Below are 20,014 nucleotides of genomic sequence, written 5' to 3'. Positions count from 1 at the left end.
TTGACAATATCCGGGTAGCAGTTTTGTGACTTATTCTGAATTTTCTTGTAAAACAAAATTAAAGAATTTTAATTGTGCTGCTATACAATATGGTGTTGCAATAGTTATAATTATTTTATTAGAACTTATTGTTAACTGTTGGGCCAAGCGTTCTGATTAATGATGTTGCTGGTTCTTGGTGTCATAGTTATAACCGCTTACTAATTATATACTACAAGCCACCTTGAGAGGGTTTGACCCTAAAAAGGCAGCCTATAAATATTTTAAATAAAGTACACAAACCCAATCTGATGAATCCATTTATTTATTTCATTTATACTCCACCTTTCCTCCAAACAGCTTGAGGTGGCATCCATGAAACCAGCTGGTTTTAGGAAAATATCAACAAGACCCACTTTATCCAACAGCCACCCTGGGAGTGTGTTAAAGCTTCAGAGGCACCACTGCACATGCACCTACAGTGGCATGGCAGCAGTTCTACTATTGTGCAATTCCACATGGCTGCAGCTATACATATGGACTCCAGAAACTCTGCCACTTGAGCTGGTCTTCCCTTCCCATCCATCATTCTCCCTTCCAGGTAGGCAAGAAATTAGCAGGTGAAGCTTTTTGTGTATTGAAAGAATTTATTCAACTGCTAAGGTCTTGGATCAGCTATAAAGTTGGCAATCCTACCACAATCAGGGGGGAAAATATGTACAAACCCTTCTGTACAAAATGAGGTGGTTACTACTTGAGCTTCTCTAAGACAATCAATATCATCATTTTGTCACAGAGGTATGGACAATTCATCATGTCACAACTTGTTAAATACATTTCCTGTTAATACAGGGTATCATTTACTCCGTAAGTTATGCTTATTTCTGTCCCAAGATATTACATCCTTCATTACTACAACAGATCTGATCTGAACCTATAATATGTAGACTAGTGTGTAAAATTATTCATTGGAATAAGAAGGCGGCTCCCCAAACAGAAAACCAAGTAAGATGAATAGAGATGTGTGAGGGTTCAGCTGAACCTTGCTCAGATGAGAACTCAGGAAGATTGAAAGAGGTCCAAATTGGACATGAGCCTTCCAACCACTGAAATTCCTCTTCCACAGTGCTCAAGATCAGAGCACTTGGGGGAGGATGTCCTGCATTCCCTGCCTAACTCCACCACCCTGTCCCAGAAGCCTCCTTGAAACATTGCAGGAGCCAAAACATATTCTCACTCACACACACACACACCCTTCTGAGCAAAAGAAAAACAGTAACCGTGATAAAAGAGGATTTTCTTCCTCCTGTGTCCCCCCCCCTCCTCTCTATCACCAGAATAATGCTGGGTGCACTGCCCTCTGGGAGTTGTAGAAGGCACATTACTCTGGGTGACAATGGAGAGGGGAGTGAGGAGAGAGAGGCATCATCTTACCACTGCCATAACTGGTACCTCTGCTCTGCAAAGATGGCAAGAGGTATTTGGGCGTGTGTTTGGACACTAGGGTGACAGCAGAGGGGCAGGACTGCACCTTGTGTAGGCTTGATTTGGTTTGGCAACTTTTTTGGATATGCTCAGATTTTGCAGGGGAAATACAAGCTAGACTGGCCTAAAAGGATTTAACCATTCCTAAAAGTTGATAAACTGTTCTTGAGGGTTTCAAAGGCAGTAACTTCCTTTTCAAGAGATTTGCATGCTTAAAAAATTTAAAAGGCACTAAAAACATATGAGCGCCAGGATTTATTTTCATTTACAGGAAAAAGACTCAGGACAGAGAATTTACAACTTATTCGTTATTGCACTCTGTAAACTGTTCAATCATTTATGAGGGGTGAAATCCCACTCCATCATAATGGGCACCTTTGGGCTAACAAGATCCTGGAAGCCTCACAGACAGGATCCTCTAAGATGAGAGCATACTGCCCAGTTCTGCAACTAAAACACTCTCCTAGAGCACAGTATATTCCTTGGCAAGTGATAATGAGCTACTTTTATTTGCTTGGTCTCAACTACCTATAAAGTGTAGTTATACAGACATCCTGTTTCCTCTTTTGTGCTGCGAAGTTACCAGGTGCAGAGGTAAGGGACTGGAAACAGGTTAATAGTAAGCCACCAATCCTAGTAATTATACACAACATTGTTTGTGTTGATATAAGCCAGAACTTTGATTGTGTATAGAACAGAATGGGGTGGAAGTTTGCATTGCATAGGGAAGTGTATGTACGATCCTTTATTCCATTCCTGGTCCTTTAACCATGGATAGAGGGCATGCTATCATGTATGCTGCTTTTCCACAAGATTGTGCCCAAAGCATCTCACAATGTATCAAATTCAAAAGAACATCATAGGAGCAGGTTCAAATAACCAGAGTGGGTTGTATCCAATGAAGCCATCCCATTAACGTTAAGGATGTCCTCTTGCTCAACAGAATTTCCTCTCCCTCTCCTCCCCCCAAATCTGTTTTGGGAGTTCCTCCAATCCTCCAGAGCAGATCTGGGGGGGGGGAGAGGGAGGGGAATTTAGCAGAGGTCCTTGTGCTAGCGAGACAAATTTGTTGGATATAACCTAGTGTCAGTAACTAAATAAATAGTAAAAAATGTCAATCCTCACAGTTCTGAATAGAAAACTAAAACAGGAGAGAGAACAAAGTCTAACAGAAATAAAAATATACTATGTACGTTATGTCTACGTATAATATTATGTGGTGTACATATAACGTTTTGAATTGCCCAGTACAGAATACATAGACATAAGATTTAGAAATACATTTAAGCTAAACAGATGTACATTTTGCCACGTATTACATTTTTTTCCTTTCACACTTAGAAAACCATTTTATTCTGTTGAGTTTGCTGTCACAATTAAAGTTGGTTGTTTAAGCAGAAGGAGGTAAAGAAAGGGTGCATCTGAAGTCATACACAGAGTAAACCCATTGAAATCAATGGGCTTAAGTAACCAAGGTTAGATGGACGATGACAAGGGGTCAGTCCTTCTCAGTAGTAGTTTCCTGTGTTTGGAATGCCCTCCCTGAATCTCTATACATGGCACCTACTCTCATGAGCTTCAGGTACCAGATAATAAAAGTGGTTTTATTTCCCCACACCTTTTAAACATTCTCTCTCTGACTGCAATTTGAGTTAACTAATTTTAATTTTAGTATTAGTTTGATGTTTTGCTGCTGTTTTCACCATGATCTTTTTTTTTTTTGATGCCTCTGTTGAATGACATATTTTAACGGTTCTACTACTGCAAAACTACTTTGAAATGTTTTTAAAAGTATATATTACAGGCCCCAACGAAGTGTATTGTGTATGAAGATAAACTGGATGCAACCACATTTCTGGGCATCTCTTGCTGTTTCCTGGTATACGATTACTCAAAATGCTCCAACAGCAATTTAGAGACTAGTTTGCAATTTATGGATAAGCTAGGGTATTCTGATATAACAAAGAGCTACTATATGCTACTGCATATAGTCAGAATATAATCAGAAATCCAACCCATCTTCTTGTTTTCCTATCATGCATAACTTACATGAATTTGTTCAAAACATTTAAATAGACAGTGCCAGTAAAAATTGTCTGAGGGTCCCTCAGCTCAGTAAAGGGAAAATATTTTGCTTTAGGAACAAAAAGATAGTGGTCTGGTGGCATCACAAACTTCAGATCAGATCACTGAAAATAGCCTACCAGCATGTTTTCAGTTAATCTGGTTTTAAATTATCATTACCCTCAAGAGTTCAAGAATAGCACAGATTAGAAATGTAAACAAAAAAAAATACTTTCTCCCAGAATAAACACAGCAAGAGGGTCTCAAAATTATTTATGGATTTATATTAACACTTGTATTCTGGCTGATAGGAAACCAGTGTAGTATAGTGGTTAAGAGTGCTGGACCAGAATGGGGGAGGCCCAGGTTCAAAACTCCACTGAGCCATGGGACTCACTGGGTGACCTTGGGCCCGTTACCATCTCTCAGTCGAACCTGCTTCACAAGATAAAATGGGGAGAAGGGAGACCCTCTATACCACCCCAAGTTCCGTAAGAGGGAGGGCAAGTTAATAGTGTCAATTATTTACTCAGCATCCCACAAGACAATCTGTTCCCCATTGGGACTAGAAAGGCAGAAGGCAGATAGGCCAACAGGAGGCACAGCCACAGCCAACTAATTTCTGCTGAGTTCTACAAGGGCAAAACTGAGTCTAGGGAGTAGGAAGCAGACAGGCAGTGCCACCCCCTGGACTGGATGTCAGTAAAAAGGTAAGCAGGTGGGAACTGACTGGGGGGACAGAGTGAACTTGGTAGGGCGGTGCACCATTGTACCCTAATGGACTAACCTCTGCTGCTCTTTCTAAGAAGATACAGAAACAGGAATGCTTCAGAATCCCATTCAAGGGGTTCCTAAATGTTGCCTTGGCAAGCCCTCTTGCCTACCCCCTATCTAGGGGACATGGGCAGTTCATATGTAATACACACATACACACACAAGCTTTTAGGTTGCCTGTTGGCTCTGGTGCAGAAGAATAACCAACTAACCAACATCACCAAACACAAGGAACAGAAAGGTAGCAGCAGATACCACTGAGTTTAAGTGGCAACATGTGACCTCACTGAACTTTCTTGACCTAGAATTGAGACTCATAGACAGTTTGGCACACTTGAAAGCACACACAGCACGTATATCAAAATAGGGAGAGGTGACTGCAACGTAAGATGACAGGCCTCCCAGGGATGGCCAAGACATTTTGTTGCCAGAGGCAGAACAGTACATGGAACCCACAAGTCAAGGTGCACAGTATCCAAAGCACCTGAGGCAGCAAGTCCCACATGCCCCTCTCCCTGGAAGCAAAATTACATTAATAATAAATAAAATAAAATTAACAATTCACTGCCCTTTCAAGACAACCAAAATCAGGTGCCTGTGACAGTCACCCTTACGCAGCCTAATGGTAAAGTCAGGTCAAGGGCCACCCGGACACAGCAGTGCTCTCTGTGCTATCAATACATTTTGTTCCTGAGTGACACTGCAGAAGATCAATGGGCCCCCCTAACACTTCACAAGTGTTTCAGCCCTGTCAAGCCTTGGCTCACACAACTGCCCAAAGCCTGGAGAACTGCAACTAAAGGACAGCATAATACATCTAGAAAATAGTGGAACCTTGTTGCTGCATTTTGTTTCTTTCAGATTTCTAAAATCAATATAATGCTCCACAGACCAAGGATCTCCTATATGGCCTCCAATCCAGTAAGACTGTTCTAACAGGTTCCAAAGAGATTTTTTAAAAATAAAAAAAAACAAAACTTTTCAATGAGAGGTGTTCAGGGTGCAATAGTAGATGACACAAAGGAAGGGAGTTTCTTGGGATATGAAAGGGCCGTAGTTCAGTGGCGGGACATCTGTTTTCCATGCAGAAGGTCCCAGAATCAATCCTTGGCATCTCTAGGTTGGGCTGGGCGATACTCCTGTCTGAAACCCTAGACAGTTGCTGCCAGTCAGTGCAGACAATACTGAGCTAGATGAAGCAACGGTCTAAGGCAGCTTCCTATGTTTCTAGGATTGACCAGGAATCCTATACACACCATCTTGAATTCCATGGAAGATAGATAAGATATAAATGTAACACATACATTAAATCTTTAATTTATATCTATCTCCATCAGCCATTCGTCTGGTTCTAACGCCAGGCTTAAAAAGAAAAATAACTTGTGGGTGGCAGTCAGTCTGGCCAGTGTGTCACTAGCCAAACGGCAACACATTGAGCCCATATTTCAGCACACCGTCTCCTTTCTTCATGAAGGGAATAAGTGTTAAAATAGAGGAGAGCACAGAAATTCAAAACATTAACACAAATGTTTTCTATTAAAATTCAATCAACACTACAGCCAGACTACCAACTGAGACCAAGATTTGACTGATCGGAGAATGTCACCAGCTTTCGAGACTGAGAACTAAAAAGAATCCTGAAACAGACTCAATAAAAATACTCTATTACAGAAATGTCATAATTGTTAACACATGTGCACACATGGAATGTATGCACATGAAGGTTTTTATTTAGGTCTACACATATCTTGGGATGTAGAGCTATAGGTTTGGGTGGGGGCTGCCCTTTCCACCCTGGCTCTGTGCATAGCCCTAGACTGCCCCATCCTCACTGTTATGTCATTAACCTTCCTTTAAAAAATGCTGCTATACTGGTATAAAACTGGCAGCAGCCTTGGGAATAAGATCTGAGATCTGAATGCAGGACAGCAGTTGCTGTTATCAGCCAGCCTATCAGCATTCAAGTGCTCCACAAGAACCTACCGATTCAAATTACAAGAAATAAGTTTTCAATTACACAATGTGCGACTTGTTCGATAGTAGAGCAAACTGCCTAGGGAAGTGGTGGACTCTTCTTTCTTAGATGATTTTAAGCAGAGACTGGATTACCAATTACCTAGTGAGGTGATGGACTCTCCAAACGCTGGAGGCACTCAAGGAGAATTCTGTTGAGAATTTAAGTTGGATTCCTGCACTGTGCAGGGGGCTGGACTCAATGGCCTTACAGGCCACTTCCAACTCTACTATTCTATGATAGCGCTAATCAAGGATGCTGTAGCAGCAGCTTTCCTGCATCACAGAAACATAGAAGTCAGATTCCTGGTCCATATAGCTCAATATTGTCTACACTGACTGGCAGCAGCTCTCCAGGGTTTCAGGCATGAGAGATTCCCATCCCTACCTGGAAATGCCAAGGATTGAACCTGGGGCTTTCTGCATATAAGGCAGGTGCTCTGCCACTGAGCTATGGCCCTTCAGCAAGAGACTGGACTAGATTACCTCTGAGGTACCTTCCAATTTTACAATTCTAAAAGCAGATCTTGAAACAGGTTCATGGGTTAAGATGGTGATCAGAATTTACATAATTGTTGTCAATTCTCTTATGAAGCCACATGCAACTGCCTTGACACTGGAAATTATTTTAAATGTGCAGTGCAGAACCTATAGCTAGCGCCTAATGCCATCGATTCTGAACATCAGATATCAGTAGGCTCCTGCTGGGAGGAAGGGCAGGATATAAACAAACAAATAAACAGGTAGGTAGGTAGGTAGGTAGGTAGGTCACAAGTCCCAGTCATCTTCATTAGTTCCTTTTCATTTCTGCTTTAAATGCAGAAAAGACACATACAAATGGAAATCGTTTGATGAGATTATTCTATTGCAGGTCACGAATGAACTGCTTCTTTCTTATACTGAGATCAAATGATTAGCTTTCTTGCTTTCATGATCACTGGCTTCAAGCAGGTAAAAAAAAAAACACCATAGCCCCTGGGTAGACTTATTTACCATGAATGACTCACACAGTGTATGCATGACTGCTAGCACCACCTTTCCAGGGAACTGGCAATGTTAGAGGCAGCAATTTAAAAAAAGTTTGTAAAGGTGTGAGCTTTAAAGTGTTTTGCCATTATAGTAAGCAGCACAAATGTGCTTTTCTTCAACAATAAGCATGAATTATATATTGATCCAACACCTCGGATGCGGCCAAAGCGAAGAAAATCCAACTTGACATATGCTTTCTGGCTTTCCACATCTCTCTTAGGGGCAAACCCAAGATATATTAAAGGCAAAGGTTTGCTAGAACTTGCTATTCCATACTAACACAGCTGAGAGCATGAAAATGGACTGCCTTCAAGTCGATTTTGACTTATGGCGGCCCTATGAATAGGGTTTTCATGGTAAGTGGTATTCAGAGGTGGTTTACCATGGCCTTCCTCTGAGGCTGAGAGGCAGTGACTGGCCCAAGGTCACCCAGTGAGCTTCATGGCTGTGTGGGGATTCGAACCCTGGTCTCCCAGGTTGTAGTCCAACACTCTAACCGCTATACCTACATCAAACTTTTGCCTCCCAAAATGGGGATTTATTTTGTTGTATTCTTATTCTACCCTTCATCCAAGGACTTCAGGATGGCATAATGTGGTCCTGGCTCTGCCACCCCTCTTGTCCTCACAACAAACCTGGGAGGTAGGTTAGTTTGACAGAGAATAATTGACAAAGGTTCAAGAGGTTGAACTGACAAATGGTTGAAGAGGGATTTAAACCCAAGCACTCCTAGTCAAAGATTCACATTCTAGCCACCAAACCACAGTACTTCCTTCCTGGCCCCAAATATGGGGGCTACCACAGAATCAAAGAGGCTTACTTGGGGCAGGGGTTTCTTTTAGGCAATCTAGTCCAACCACCTGCTTGATGCAGAAAATCCCCCAAAAGATGACTGTCCCACCATCTGCTTAAAGATTTCAACCAAAATACGTTACCGATGTGGCATAAGACCATAACCCTCAATGTCCTGTCTCTATTTGTGGCAATATCTGATGCACTGATGATATGCAAAACAATGGCATGATGCCATCAGGCTGGAAAGTAGAACAAGGATGAGGAACCCATCACCCTCCAGAAGTTGGTGTTACTTATTTCATTTATGAATAACTTCCCATGAGGCATCACAACTGCATATATAAAACACTTAAAAATAATTATAAATATAACAGCAGTTTAAAACAACAGAAGCACACAGATAAAATCAATGCAAATCCAAGACAGGTACCAATTGAGATAAAGATTTTGGAAGGCTTGCCAAAAGAGGGATGTCTTTAACAGGTGACAAAAAGACAAGAGAGAAGGCATCTGTCCGATATGTAAAGGCAGGAAGTTCCAGAGGGTAGGCACCACCATACTAAAGCCCATTTACAATAACATGCAGAACGGACCTCCTGATAGGATATCTGCAGGATGCCCTCTCCTGCAGAGCACAGTGGTTGTGAATATGTAGGGGGATGACGTTATTTTTTATTTTATTTTTTGTATCCTGGTCTCAAACTGCATAGGGCTTTGTACAAGAATACCAGCCCCTTGAACATAGCCCAGTAGCTAATTGGCAGCCAGTACAATTCTTTCAGCACTGGCAAAATATGATGGTGATATTCCACCCCAGTGACCTGTCAAGCCACTGCATTTTGCACTAGCTGCAGCTTCCAGGCCAACCCCTAGGAACTCTCAACTCCGTTGGCATGCCAGTGTTTGAAGACAATAGGAGCTGTAAGCAACAACATCTGGAGGACCACAGGTTCCCCCTCTTTAAAGCAGAAGGTGCTTGTTAAAGTTCCTGCATATGTACTAGGGATGCATTTCTGGAACACTGGTTTTACTCTAAATACAACAGATTCTTTGAGAGCTGCAAAATTAAGCTGCAAGTCATCCAAACTTTCTCTAAATGTTTTGCACAGTGAAAATATTTAAGGCTGACAGTTGTGCATGCTACAGGTTCATTAACATTTGTTTTCTTTTTATTAGAGAAAGAAAAATGCAAAAACAACAAATCCACAGGTGGTCAGCCAAGGACATTAAGTGGGGCAAATGTACTTTCCACATAAAAACAAAAATGTACTCTTAAGAAGGATTCCTTACCTTGAATGCACTGAAGAGTTCCATCCTCTCCCCTTATTGTAAAAGTTTCACCTGGATTAACTTGGACAAAAATGACCTACAAAAATAAAGATACCAATATCAAAATCTTATTCAAAAGATATCAATTTTGTTCAGTTTAGAATTAGATATATTCTCCAGGATATAGGCATAACACAAAATCTTTAAGAAAACAGTGGATTAACTAAATCAGCTTTGCCCAATCTGGTGCCCTCCAGATGTTATTGGACTTCAACTCCCATCCACCCCAGTCAGCATGGCCAATGATCTGGGATGATGGGAGTTGTAATCTAAAACATTTGGGAGGCCACCAGGTTAGGGAAAGTTAAACTAGAGAAGTCCTGAAATTAGTACATTATCTGAAGGTTTTCCAAGTTACTAAAAAAAATTCTATATTACAACCAGATTTTTTTTCTAACATAGAAGATTTTACTTAAAAAAGAACCTGAAATTTACAGTTAAATTTCTTCAATCATCTAGGGACACTGCCTTATTCTGAGCAGCCTTGCTCATGCAGGGGTCTCTTTCTCAGCCCTACCTGGGGATTATAGCATGGGGCCTTATACATGCAAAGCATGTGCTCTACCACTGAGCTTTGGCCCTTCCTCGATCACCTATAACAGAGGCGCCATGACCATTTCTCTCACAATTTAGGAACAGGCGCAGTGCCAGCTGAAGTCATCCAGTCTCCTGCAGCAGTCCAGGAAATGCTGCTCACTGCCACACCCCCTCTCCCATTGAGATTTTACCACTGTTGGAGCAGGTCTACAGGTTTTCACACCACTCCATTCCTTGCCTCAAGGAAGGACCCTACATAGGCGCAACAGGGGCAAAATGGCCTCTGACAATCCCATAGGAGCACCACCAGTTGCCTCCTTGTGGGCAAATAGCAGGGAAATACTTTGTTGTTGTTATGTGCTTTCAAGTTGATTACGACTTATGGTGATCCTATGAATCAACGACCTCCAAGAGCATCTGTCATGAACCACCCTGTTCAGATCTTGTAAGGGAAATAGTAACTGGAGTTTAAACCAGAGCTTGGAAGTAATTTGTTACAAGTAACAAATTACTTGTAATTCATTACTCTTTTGAGGAACAAATGGGTAATTCCTTTACATTTTCATTGTAATAGAACTAGGAGTAATTTTATTACTTTTGTGGAGTAATTGTAATGTTTCCAGCATTACTTTGGGGCATTACTTGGGGGGGGGAAGCAGGGGAAGTATTCTGCTCCTCTGATTTGTAAATGAAAATCATGTGCCTCAAACTGGGCTTCTGCGCAGCATTGCTCTTCCCTCATGCTCCGTGGGTGGGTAGGAGGCGACGAGGGAGGAGGTGGAGAGGGAGACGGGGTGGAGTAGAGAAAACAATCGTTTAAAAAAATGGATGGTGGTGGAGAAGAATGGAGTGGAGGGAGAAAGGAGCCGGAGGGCAAGAACATGGATAAAGGAGGAGAAGGAAGCAGCAGCAGAATGGAGATAAAGAACTGTGGAGGGGGGGTTGCACTTAGTTTGACGTGCAAAGAACTGCGTAGTGGTCTCTGCCTCCCTCCCCACCTCCCTTACCAGCAGAGACCACCATTGCTATCTTATGGATAAAAACAATTATTCTACTACCTCTGTATGTGTGTGTTTATTTTTAATGTTGTTTTAGACTACTTAGATGTGCAGCAGCTAAGGCTAGCACCTTGTAGGCGTTTTTTAAAAAAGCAACTGAAATGTAATTGTAGTGATTACTTTTGAGAAAAAATAATCAGTTACTTTCAGAGCAATTGTAATTGTAACGGTAATTACTACTTTGGGGGGGGCATGTAATTGTAACTGTAATTTATTACTTTTTAAAAGTAATCTTCCAAGCTCTGGTTTAAACAGTATTTGCTGCCATGGCAAAGCTGCAGTGGTGTCAGCATTTTCCAGGGTCAACTTGCCCAATAATGCCATGTACACCAAGAAAGACTAAAAGAACTGGGCATGTTTAGCCTGGAGAAGAGAAGACTGAGGGGAGATATGATAGCACTCTTCAAGTACATGAAAGGTTGTCACACAGAGGAGGGCCGGGATCTCTTCTCGATCATCCCAAAGTGCAGGACACAGAATAATGGGCTCAAGTTGCAGGAAGCCAGATTTCGACTGGACATCAGGGAAAACGTCCTAATTGTTAGAGCCATATGACGATGGAACCAATTACCTAGAGAGGTAGTGGGCTCTCCGACACTGGAGGCATTCAAGAGGCAGCTGGACAGCGATCTGTCGGGAATGCTTTGATTTGGATTCCTGCAATGAGCAGGATCTTGGACTCAATGGCCTTATAGGCCCCTTCCAACTCTACTATTCTTTTCTATTCTAAAGGCACCTTCCTCAGAGTGAGGCACTAGAACACTAGAGAAGGCACAGATGGGTAGCTAGTGGCAGCAGCCATACCACTCCTTCCAGTATGCCACCCTAAAGAAGCTTCTCAGGTTGCCTAATGTGAGTGCCAGCCATGGAAAGGGACAAACCTCCCCAAAAAGGATGCCACCATGGCTTAACAACAGCATCAGTGGTTATAGAACAGATAACTTTCTTTACAAAATAAAAATCTAACCTGAAATAAGAGCACACATGTTCTGGCAAGCCAAAATATAAATCTACAATAAGGCAAGCCAAGACAAAATTGCTGAAAAGAGAAAAACAAATAAAAATTTAAATAGATCCTGAGCAGGAAAACAAGCCAGTGAAGCAATCGGTACAATTCAAAAACAATGAAGAGTGTGATGAACGACTGGGAAATTGCAGAGAAACAGAATACAAATGCACTTAAAAAGTTGTCTTACTGCAGAAGATGTTAAAGGGATACTACCATCTGAACTAAACAGAAACAGTAAGTTTTAGAACAGGAAGAGGTTTTAAAAAGTAACCAATTAGAGCTCATATGCAATATTGCTAACTAACTAAAATATATACTTTCAGGACCACCACCTCTCTCCATATATACCTACCCATATATTAAGATATTCAGTGATGGGTGTCCTGAGGGTGCCTGCACCATCTGTGGGGAGGGGGCCTTCTTGGTGGTGGCAGCCCACTTATAGAACATTCTCCCTCGAGAGGTTCGCCTGGCATCTACCTTATTGCCTCTTCAGCACCAGTCCAAGGCCTTTACTTTCCTAAGCTTTTTAGATAGTTTTAATCCTACTGATTTTTTCATGCTGCTTTTATATTTGTGTGGCCTTAATATATATTTACATTTTAATTGTTTTGCTGTTTTCATAAATCACCCTGGGAATACGATACAAAGGCAGTATAAAATGTTATAAATAAATAAAATGCAACTTAATCACCTTTCTTCCAAAGACCTTAAGGTGGTATACAAGATTCTCTCCCCATTTTATCCTTGCAACCACACTGCGAAGTTAAGTGAAGCGGTGAGATACTGACTAGCCCAAGGTCACTCAATGAGTTTCACAGCTGAGTGAGGATTTGAACATGGGTCTCCCTGGTCCTAGTCCTCTACTCTAGACATTCTAGTGTTCTGACCACTACACAGCACTGGAAATTATTAAAAGTGGTCAAACAAACACAAAGAAGCATTATGTAATGTGTCATCAGTTCACACTAACTGTTGCCACAGGATGCTCTCATGAGCAAAACCCAAGTACAGACCACTTCACACCAACTCATAGCATATTGCATCCCCTGTTGCAAACTATTAGCCAGCCTTTAACCATGGTTTGCTTTTGCTATTTTTCCATGTAACCCAATAGCGGTTGCCCCGCCTCACAACAGGTCTCCATGGTCTCATACACAGGTCTAAAACCTGCTACCTAAGACAAAGCCCTCCCACCGCAACTGGAGTCACCATGGACTGAAGTATGAGTTTTAACATTTACCTAAAGCCTCTTCATTGAAAAAGCAACCCTATCACCTTCAGCCAGCCTTGTTTAGGACCACGACGAAAGCATGTAGAACAGATGGAAAATTTGATACCAAATCTAAATTCGGTGGAATTGTAGCACATCCCTAGTAAGAACACAATCTCTTTCAAGGAAGTAGTTCCATTTAAGACCAGACCCCAGCAATATTGCTCCTTAAATCCTCACACTGTTTTTTTTGTTTGTTCCCAGATCAGCACGTGCTCCTCATCCATATCTTCAGAACCTCCACAGTCTTGCCTCTCTTATTTCTTTATTCTTGTATCCTATTCTGTCCTGGCCCTGCGATCTTTACTCGTCCAGCAGCTCAAAACCTTTGGCACATTCACTTTTAGAGCACAAATGCCTACAACTAAAATGAATGCACATTCTTCCCCTGTTTATTCTGCCACCATATTCCTCCTCTTCCCCCTCAACTGTATCACCTTTGTCCAATTTTAGACTGTAAGCTCCTCATGGCAGGGGCTTCTCCTCTTATATTTTGTAAAGAGCCATGCATATTGATGGTGCTACGTACAACAATTATTTTTTTTGGGGGGGGGGGAACCACATAATATATTTTTGCCTAGATATGACTACTTACTCAAATGGCCTACTTGTGCGAGCAGCAAAATATCAAAAGAAATTGTGGCTCTTTTTTCATCATTGCAAATAGCACCATGCAATTTTTCCTGTTCATGGAAGAGCAAGGGGTGATCTTGTGCAAGTTCATTCCTCTCAGAATCAGCCATTAGTAATGTGGTAATTCAATGAATATAAGGGGAAATTGCCAATGGGTGGTGTGCAGGTGTTTAGGAGTACACCCTGACCACATTTAGCACATCCAGAGCCAATTTTCTGCGCCACATGAAAAAACACCCCAAATCACACACATACGAGCAATTATTTGTAAGAGTTAGGCAGCTGCAGTAACATCTGCACCGACTCTTTAACATGCATCAACCTGCTTCACGCTGCTTGACAGGATCCTTTGGTTATAGTTTAGTTCATGGTGTCAGCACACAAATGAGCATGGAAGGAGGGGGCATATTACATCCATTATACGCAGATTTGGACAAATGGTTAAAATGACTGAATACATTGAACATTTTGTGTTTTCCTTCAATGGAATATAACACGATTATTGCTTTCAGAGATGGTGAACGCAGTCTCATCTCTATTAACATGGATTGAAAGCCTGCAAAGAAAACAAGCTACAGCATTTGTTGAATTATAGTCATGCTAACTTAATGTATGCATACATTATTTCTTTTTGTAGTTGCTGTTCTCGTTATTTACCTGAATAAATCAAAAAGAGGATTTTTTAAATAAAAATGCTCATTCATCATGAAAAAAATAAAATCCATTCTATGTGCATTGCTTTCCAACACAGCAATGCTAGAGAGATGTACACACACACAAATCACAGCTGTCACTTGCCTTTTTCATCGCACAGAAGAACATCACACAGAAACGACATTTTCAAAAGACATGGCATCTTTCTGTATTAAGGGCTTCCAAATACAAATGAGGGGAAGGAGCTATATATAATTACTGTTTACATTACACAGCTTAGCAAGCAGCAGTATCCTGATCACAGTGTGAGGCTGTCTGTGTTTATTTTAGTCATCCTGAAAGGGTCATATCCCAACAGCACAAAAGCTTACAGATTTAAGCAACAGATTCTTCAGGATTGAAGTATCATCACTATCCATAGAAGGTGGGTACTTGGAAAGGGGGCTTTGTCACAAAATGTGGGATTGCGCTTAGCTTTCACACCTTCCACTCTATTTTTAAAAAAGTTTGTTCAAGGTTATCCCACAATCAGTAGCATTAGTGGCACATTCAGAAGTGCAGGGTCCCTTCTGCAGCCATGCCGCCTCTCCCCCCCTTTTTGTTGCGAGGTTGAGATTGAGATCCTTATCAATACCTTTTCTGACAACAACAGAAACTCCTAGGAGCAAATAAGCATGAAAGAGGAGAGTGTTGGCTACTAAGAAAAGTCTTCTCAGTGGCTGACTCTCCTCTTTACACTCTGATTGTTTCCAATCAGCAGGAAAGGATAAGGAAGCATGTTAGAAGACTCTTCTCAGTGGCTAACACACTCCCCTTTCATGCTGATTGGCTGGAGATATAGGGGCCCAGCACGGTCCTAAAAAAGTGAAATAACTAAGACACACACACCCCTGTGCCCCCAGACGACTACACCCCTTCCTACAACCTAGTGTCACCAAGAAACAGAACCTTGGATCGGACTATGCAAATAAGAACAGGCTTGGTTCTCAACAGAAGGGGTAACCATGGTAAGGGGCAGATGGAGCCTGTGCCCCTGTGGAAGGTATCTGCAAAGTGTGCTCATCTATTTTCTCTTTCACAAGCAAAATGGTTGTCACTCACTTCTGTATGCAATATATACACACTCACTGCATGCCTTTCCAGGGGTCCTTGTAATATACACCCCCTTATTCCAGTCCCAATGGGGATAAGGGGCATCTGGTAACAGAAGGAGGTTCTCATGTTCTCATCCACACAACACAGCCAGAACAACTTGCCTATCTACCCTCTTGGGAGGTGAGGAACTTTTAGAGAGCAAACCAGAGATAGGTGCATTATAGTGTTCCCATCTATTCCTTACTGCAAAGCACAATGATGTCACAGAAAGACAACCAACGTTCACGCAGATCCACGAAGGTGGTCAAACCAGAACTAAATGCTCACAGAGGTACATAGTGCACACAGCACCACTGTGTTCCCTCCTCCTATCAGCTGAATGAAAATGCAAACACAAAATAGGCAGTATCATTAAGATCCCAGTTTTGCAACTGAACACTAGTAGCAATCAGTAAGTGGGGCAGCATAAGTCCAAACTGTGGTAGCATCACACAAAGGCATTTTGTCTTACATTAGCAGACAGAGAACAATGGAACAGGTCTGTTGTTTTTGACAGGGGCCACACATCTCCAATAACCTTCAGTTCCAGCTTTTGCTCAAAAAGGTACAGTGATTTCCAAAACCTTTTATACATGAAACCCATCAATGATTTTGAGCCAACTCCAAGCCTGATCTCCAGACACTGACAGCTCATTTCTGGTCTTCACACATACAAACTTCCTTTTGCCATGTTGGCCTTGGGGAAAGGCCATAGCTCAGTGGTAGAGCTTCTGCTCTGCATGCAGAAGGTCCCAGGTTCAATCCCGGCATCTCCAGGTAAGGCTGGGAGAGATTCCCTGTCTGCAACCCTGGAGAGCCACTGCCAGTCAGTGTGGGTAATACTGAGCTAGATGAACTGTTAGTCTGATTCAATATAAGGCAGCTGCCTATGTGCCTATGTTTCTGTGACACTCAAGCAGAGAACTGACCACCCATTCAAAATTCCTGAAGTCCTTCCAGGACTATAGCGTAACTAGAAGGTGTTATCTTTAGTTTAAGCATGATTATCTTCCCACTGATAAGCAAGACAAAGACCCCCATTTCAGAATGTCAAGATGTTAAGAACATAAGAAGAGCCTGCTGGATCAGGCCAGTGGCCCATCTAGTCCAGCATCCTGTTCTCACAGTGGCCAACCACGTGCCTGGGGGAAGCCCGCAAGCAGGACCCGAGTGCAAGAACACTCTCCCCTCCTGAGGCTTCCGGCAACTGGTTTTCAGAAGCATGCTGCCTCTGACTAGGGTGGCAGAGCACAGCCATCACGGCTAGTAGCCATTGATAGCCCTGTCCTCCATGAATTTGTCTAATCTTCTTTTAAAGCCATCCAAGCTGGTGGCCATTACTGCATCTTGTGGGAGCAAATTCCATAGTTTGACTATGCGCTGAGTAAAGAAGTACTTCCTTTTGTCTGTCCTGATTCTTCCAACATTCAGCTTCTTTGAATGTCCACGAGTTCTAGTATTATGAGAGAGGGAGAAGAACTTTTCTCTATCCACTTTCTCAATGCCATGCATAATTTTATATACTTCTATCATGTCTCCTCTGACCCGCCTTTTCTCTAAACTAAAAAGCCCCAAATGCTGCAACCTTTCCTCGTAAGGGAGTCGCTCCATCCCCTTGATCATTCTGGTTGCCCTCTTCTGAACCTTTTCCAACTCTATAATATCCTTTTTGAGATGAGGCGACCAGAACTGTACACAGTATTCCAAATGCGGCCGCACCATAGATTTATACAACGGCATTATGATATCGGCTGTTTTATTTTCAATACCTTTCCTAATTATCGCTAGCATGGAATTTGCCTTTTTCACAGCTGCCGCACACTGGGTCGACATTTTCATCGTACTGTCCACTACAACTCCGAGGTCTCTCTCCTGGTCGGTCACCGCCAGTTCAGACCCCATGAGCGTATATGTGAAATTAAGATTTTTTGCTCCAATATGCATAATTTTACACTTGTTTATATTGAATTGCATTTGCCATTTTTCCACCCATTCACTCAGTTTGGAGAGGTCTTTTTGGAGCTCTTGCTGGAGATGTGGAACAACACACATAAGAAATTACAGCATTGCATATATAAGCTTTGAAATAACAGTAATCCTGTATGAGCCCATTGTCATGGCTAAATTACAAGTTCTAGAAAGGAAAAAATGCTAACGTGGCCCATTATGTTAGGTCTGCAACAGTCCTTTCATAAGACAGTGATTAGGACAGCAAAGACACCACAATCAGAGTCCCAGAAGAGATAAAAATAAACCGACAAAAGCCAGCCCATCCGTGACCTCAGCTCAATCAACAGTGAAAGACATCTGTCTTCCAGCCTGCAAATGTCTATGAATTATTCACAAGGATCATAGCTTCCTTCAAATAAAGTATGCCATTCAAAACAAAGTAAGAGAACCAGGAAGATCAAAACACAAGTTGCTCCTTAAAGTCATGCATGTGATTTTTAAGTTGCATAGCATTTCAATAACATTCAAGCCACAGAACTTTTTAGAAGTGAAGGCCAGGATTCTGTTCTCCAGAAATTAAACAAGCCCTCTGCTCCCTTTAGCATTCAAAGTCACCTTCAATGTGCCAATTCAAAGTATGTGAACTAGTGCTTATTGCCTAAAACGAGAGGTGCCAAGACTCACACCCGCCGAGGTTGCACCACATGACCTAGAAGCCCTTTCCTTCACCTTCCTCAATGGTGAAGGAAATGCATTTCACACATGTTCAAGGGCACTCTCATCTACCACTAGCCTGGATGTTGCTGAAACTAGCCTGGCGTAAATAGAGCAACCCTAGAAGAAAAGGCCTTCCTCATTTATTTCAAAGCTTTTACTTCTTGTGTCTTTCAGGCCTGCTGAGTCGCTATGGCAACCAGACAGTAATGTAGCGAGTCACCTCAAGACACTGGACCAATTTCAGCATCCTAATGCTAAATCTCCTCTTATAACAGATGCACACGCACACATACAAAAATCATTACCATCCTTCACAACTCTCCAATCCTCCATTCACTGCAATGTCAACCAGGTTCCATCAGGAAAAGACAGCTTATTTGTTTTACTGAGGGCAGGGAGGAGACCTTTGCTGATTCCATTTCTGAGCTGCAATCTAACAATCGGGGATGAGATACTCATGACACTTCGCTGACAACCAGCACTGATGCGACAGTAATGTATTTTCACATGTAAGAGTGTCAGATACTGGCAGATTCTGTGACACTTAAACCTCTCAACATAATTTTTAAAATGCAACATGCAATAAAATGTTGCAGTGTAGAGTGCTGGTGTTCAGGATTCCGGCCACTCCATTCCATCAATGTTGGTTGGGTAGAACACTCTTTTTATAGCTTGCTAGTCCTTAGAACTTACAACAGGCAGGGATGGGCAGTTTAATAGCAAAGTCCAAATAATAATCTGCTCCAACTGAGGAGCCTGGCCTGAGTCAACAGATTTATAAAACTGAGCATTTTGATAGCTGCAGTACACTCTTCAGCCATCTGAAGTGGTGGGTACTACAGTGTGGCACAGTAAGTCATTCTCCCACCACTTTATATGTCCATGTAGAAAAATGGAAGTGTGAGTGGGGAAATTACTGACACCCATGGCGCCCCTGGCCAACACACAATTAAAGCTTGGGGACAAAGAAAGCCATAGTTGCAGAATACAGACATAACAGGGGAAAGAAATAGCAAGAATGTGTGCTACACTTGCACTGAAAATAGCTTTGGACTTGGGTAGCAGTCACATGAACCAGAACAAAAAGTACTAGCATTCATACTCCACTCATGGAGGGAATTTGTTCGGTTTTATACTGCCCTTCCAACCATTATGGGTCCTCACAACGTGAGGGCTACCTTTGCAGAATGTCCAAAAGCTGAATACAGTAGCTCAAGAGTAAGGGGAGGGTAGTAGAGCATCTGCTTTGCACACACAAGGTTGCAGGTTCAATCCCTGAAGTCTCCAGGTAGGGCTGGGAGAGACTACTGTCTTAAATCCTAGACAGCTTCTGCCAGTCAGCGTTGACAATACTAAACTAGATGGCCAATGGTCTGATTCAGGATGCCAGTTTCCTTTATTTCTAAATTGTCGTACAGATTAAGGGGTGTAGATCCCATAGCCAGAACCACTAATTCAAGACCCCTGCACACTTACACTGTCCCTGTTAATTTCCTCCTACACCAAATGGGATATCCCACCTCAGTCTCCACATTACTTTTACCCCTCATTTATTTTATTTATTACTTAAAATTTATATAC

At 42.1% G+C, this 20,014-nt stretch overlaps 1 protein-coding gene across 9 annotated transcripts in view; it reads right to left on the bottom strand.

The window, feature by feature from the left end:
• The window catches only part of FNDC3B (fibronectin type III domain containing 3B), a 389,419-nt gene that overhangs the window by 271,218 nt on the left and 98,187 nt on the right, over positions 1 to 20,014 (bottom strand). For all 9 annotated transcript variants that reach the window (XM_061637327.1, XM_061637337.1, XM_061637336.1 and 6 more), the window contains exon 3: positions 9,430 to 9,505. In XM_061637327.1, the coding sequence (XP_061493311.1) occupies positions 9,430 to 9,505 (76 nt within the window). The remainder of the gene's footprint in view (positions 1 to 9,429; positions 9,506 to 20,014) is intronic.

This window comes from Rhineura floridana, chromosome 7 (genome assembly GCF_030035675.1).
Source record: "Rhineura floridana isolate rRhiFlo1 chromosome 7, rRhiFlo1.hap2, whole genome shotgun sequence".
NCBI classification, from domain to species: Eukaryota; Metazoa; Chordata; class Lepidosauria; order Squamata; family Rhineuridae; genus Rhineura; species Rhineura floridana.
The sequence above is the reverse complement of the archived record's forward strand: the minus strand, read 5'-3'. Positions and strand labels throughout refer to the sequence as shown.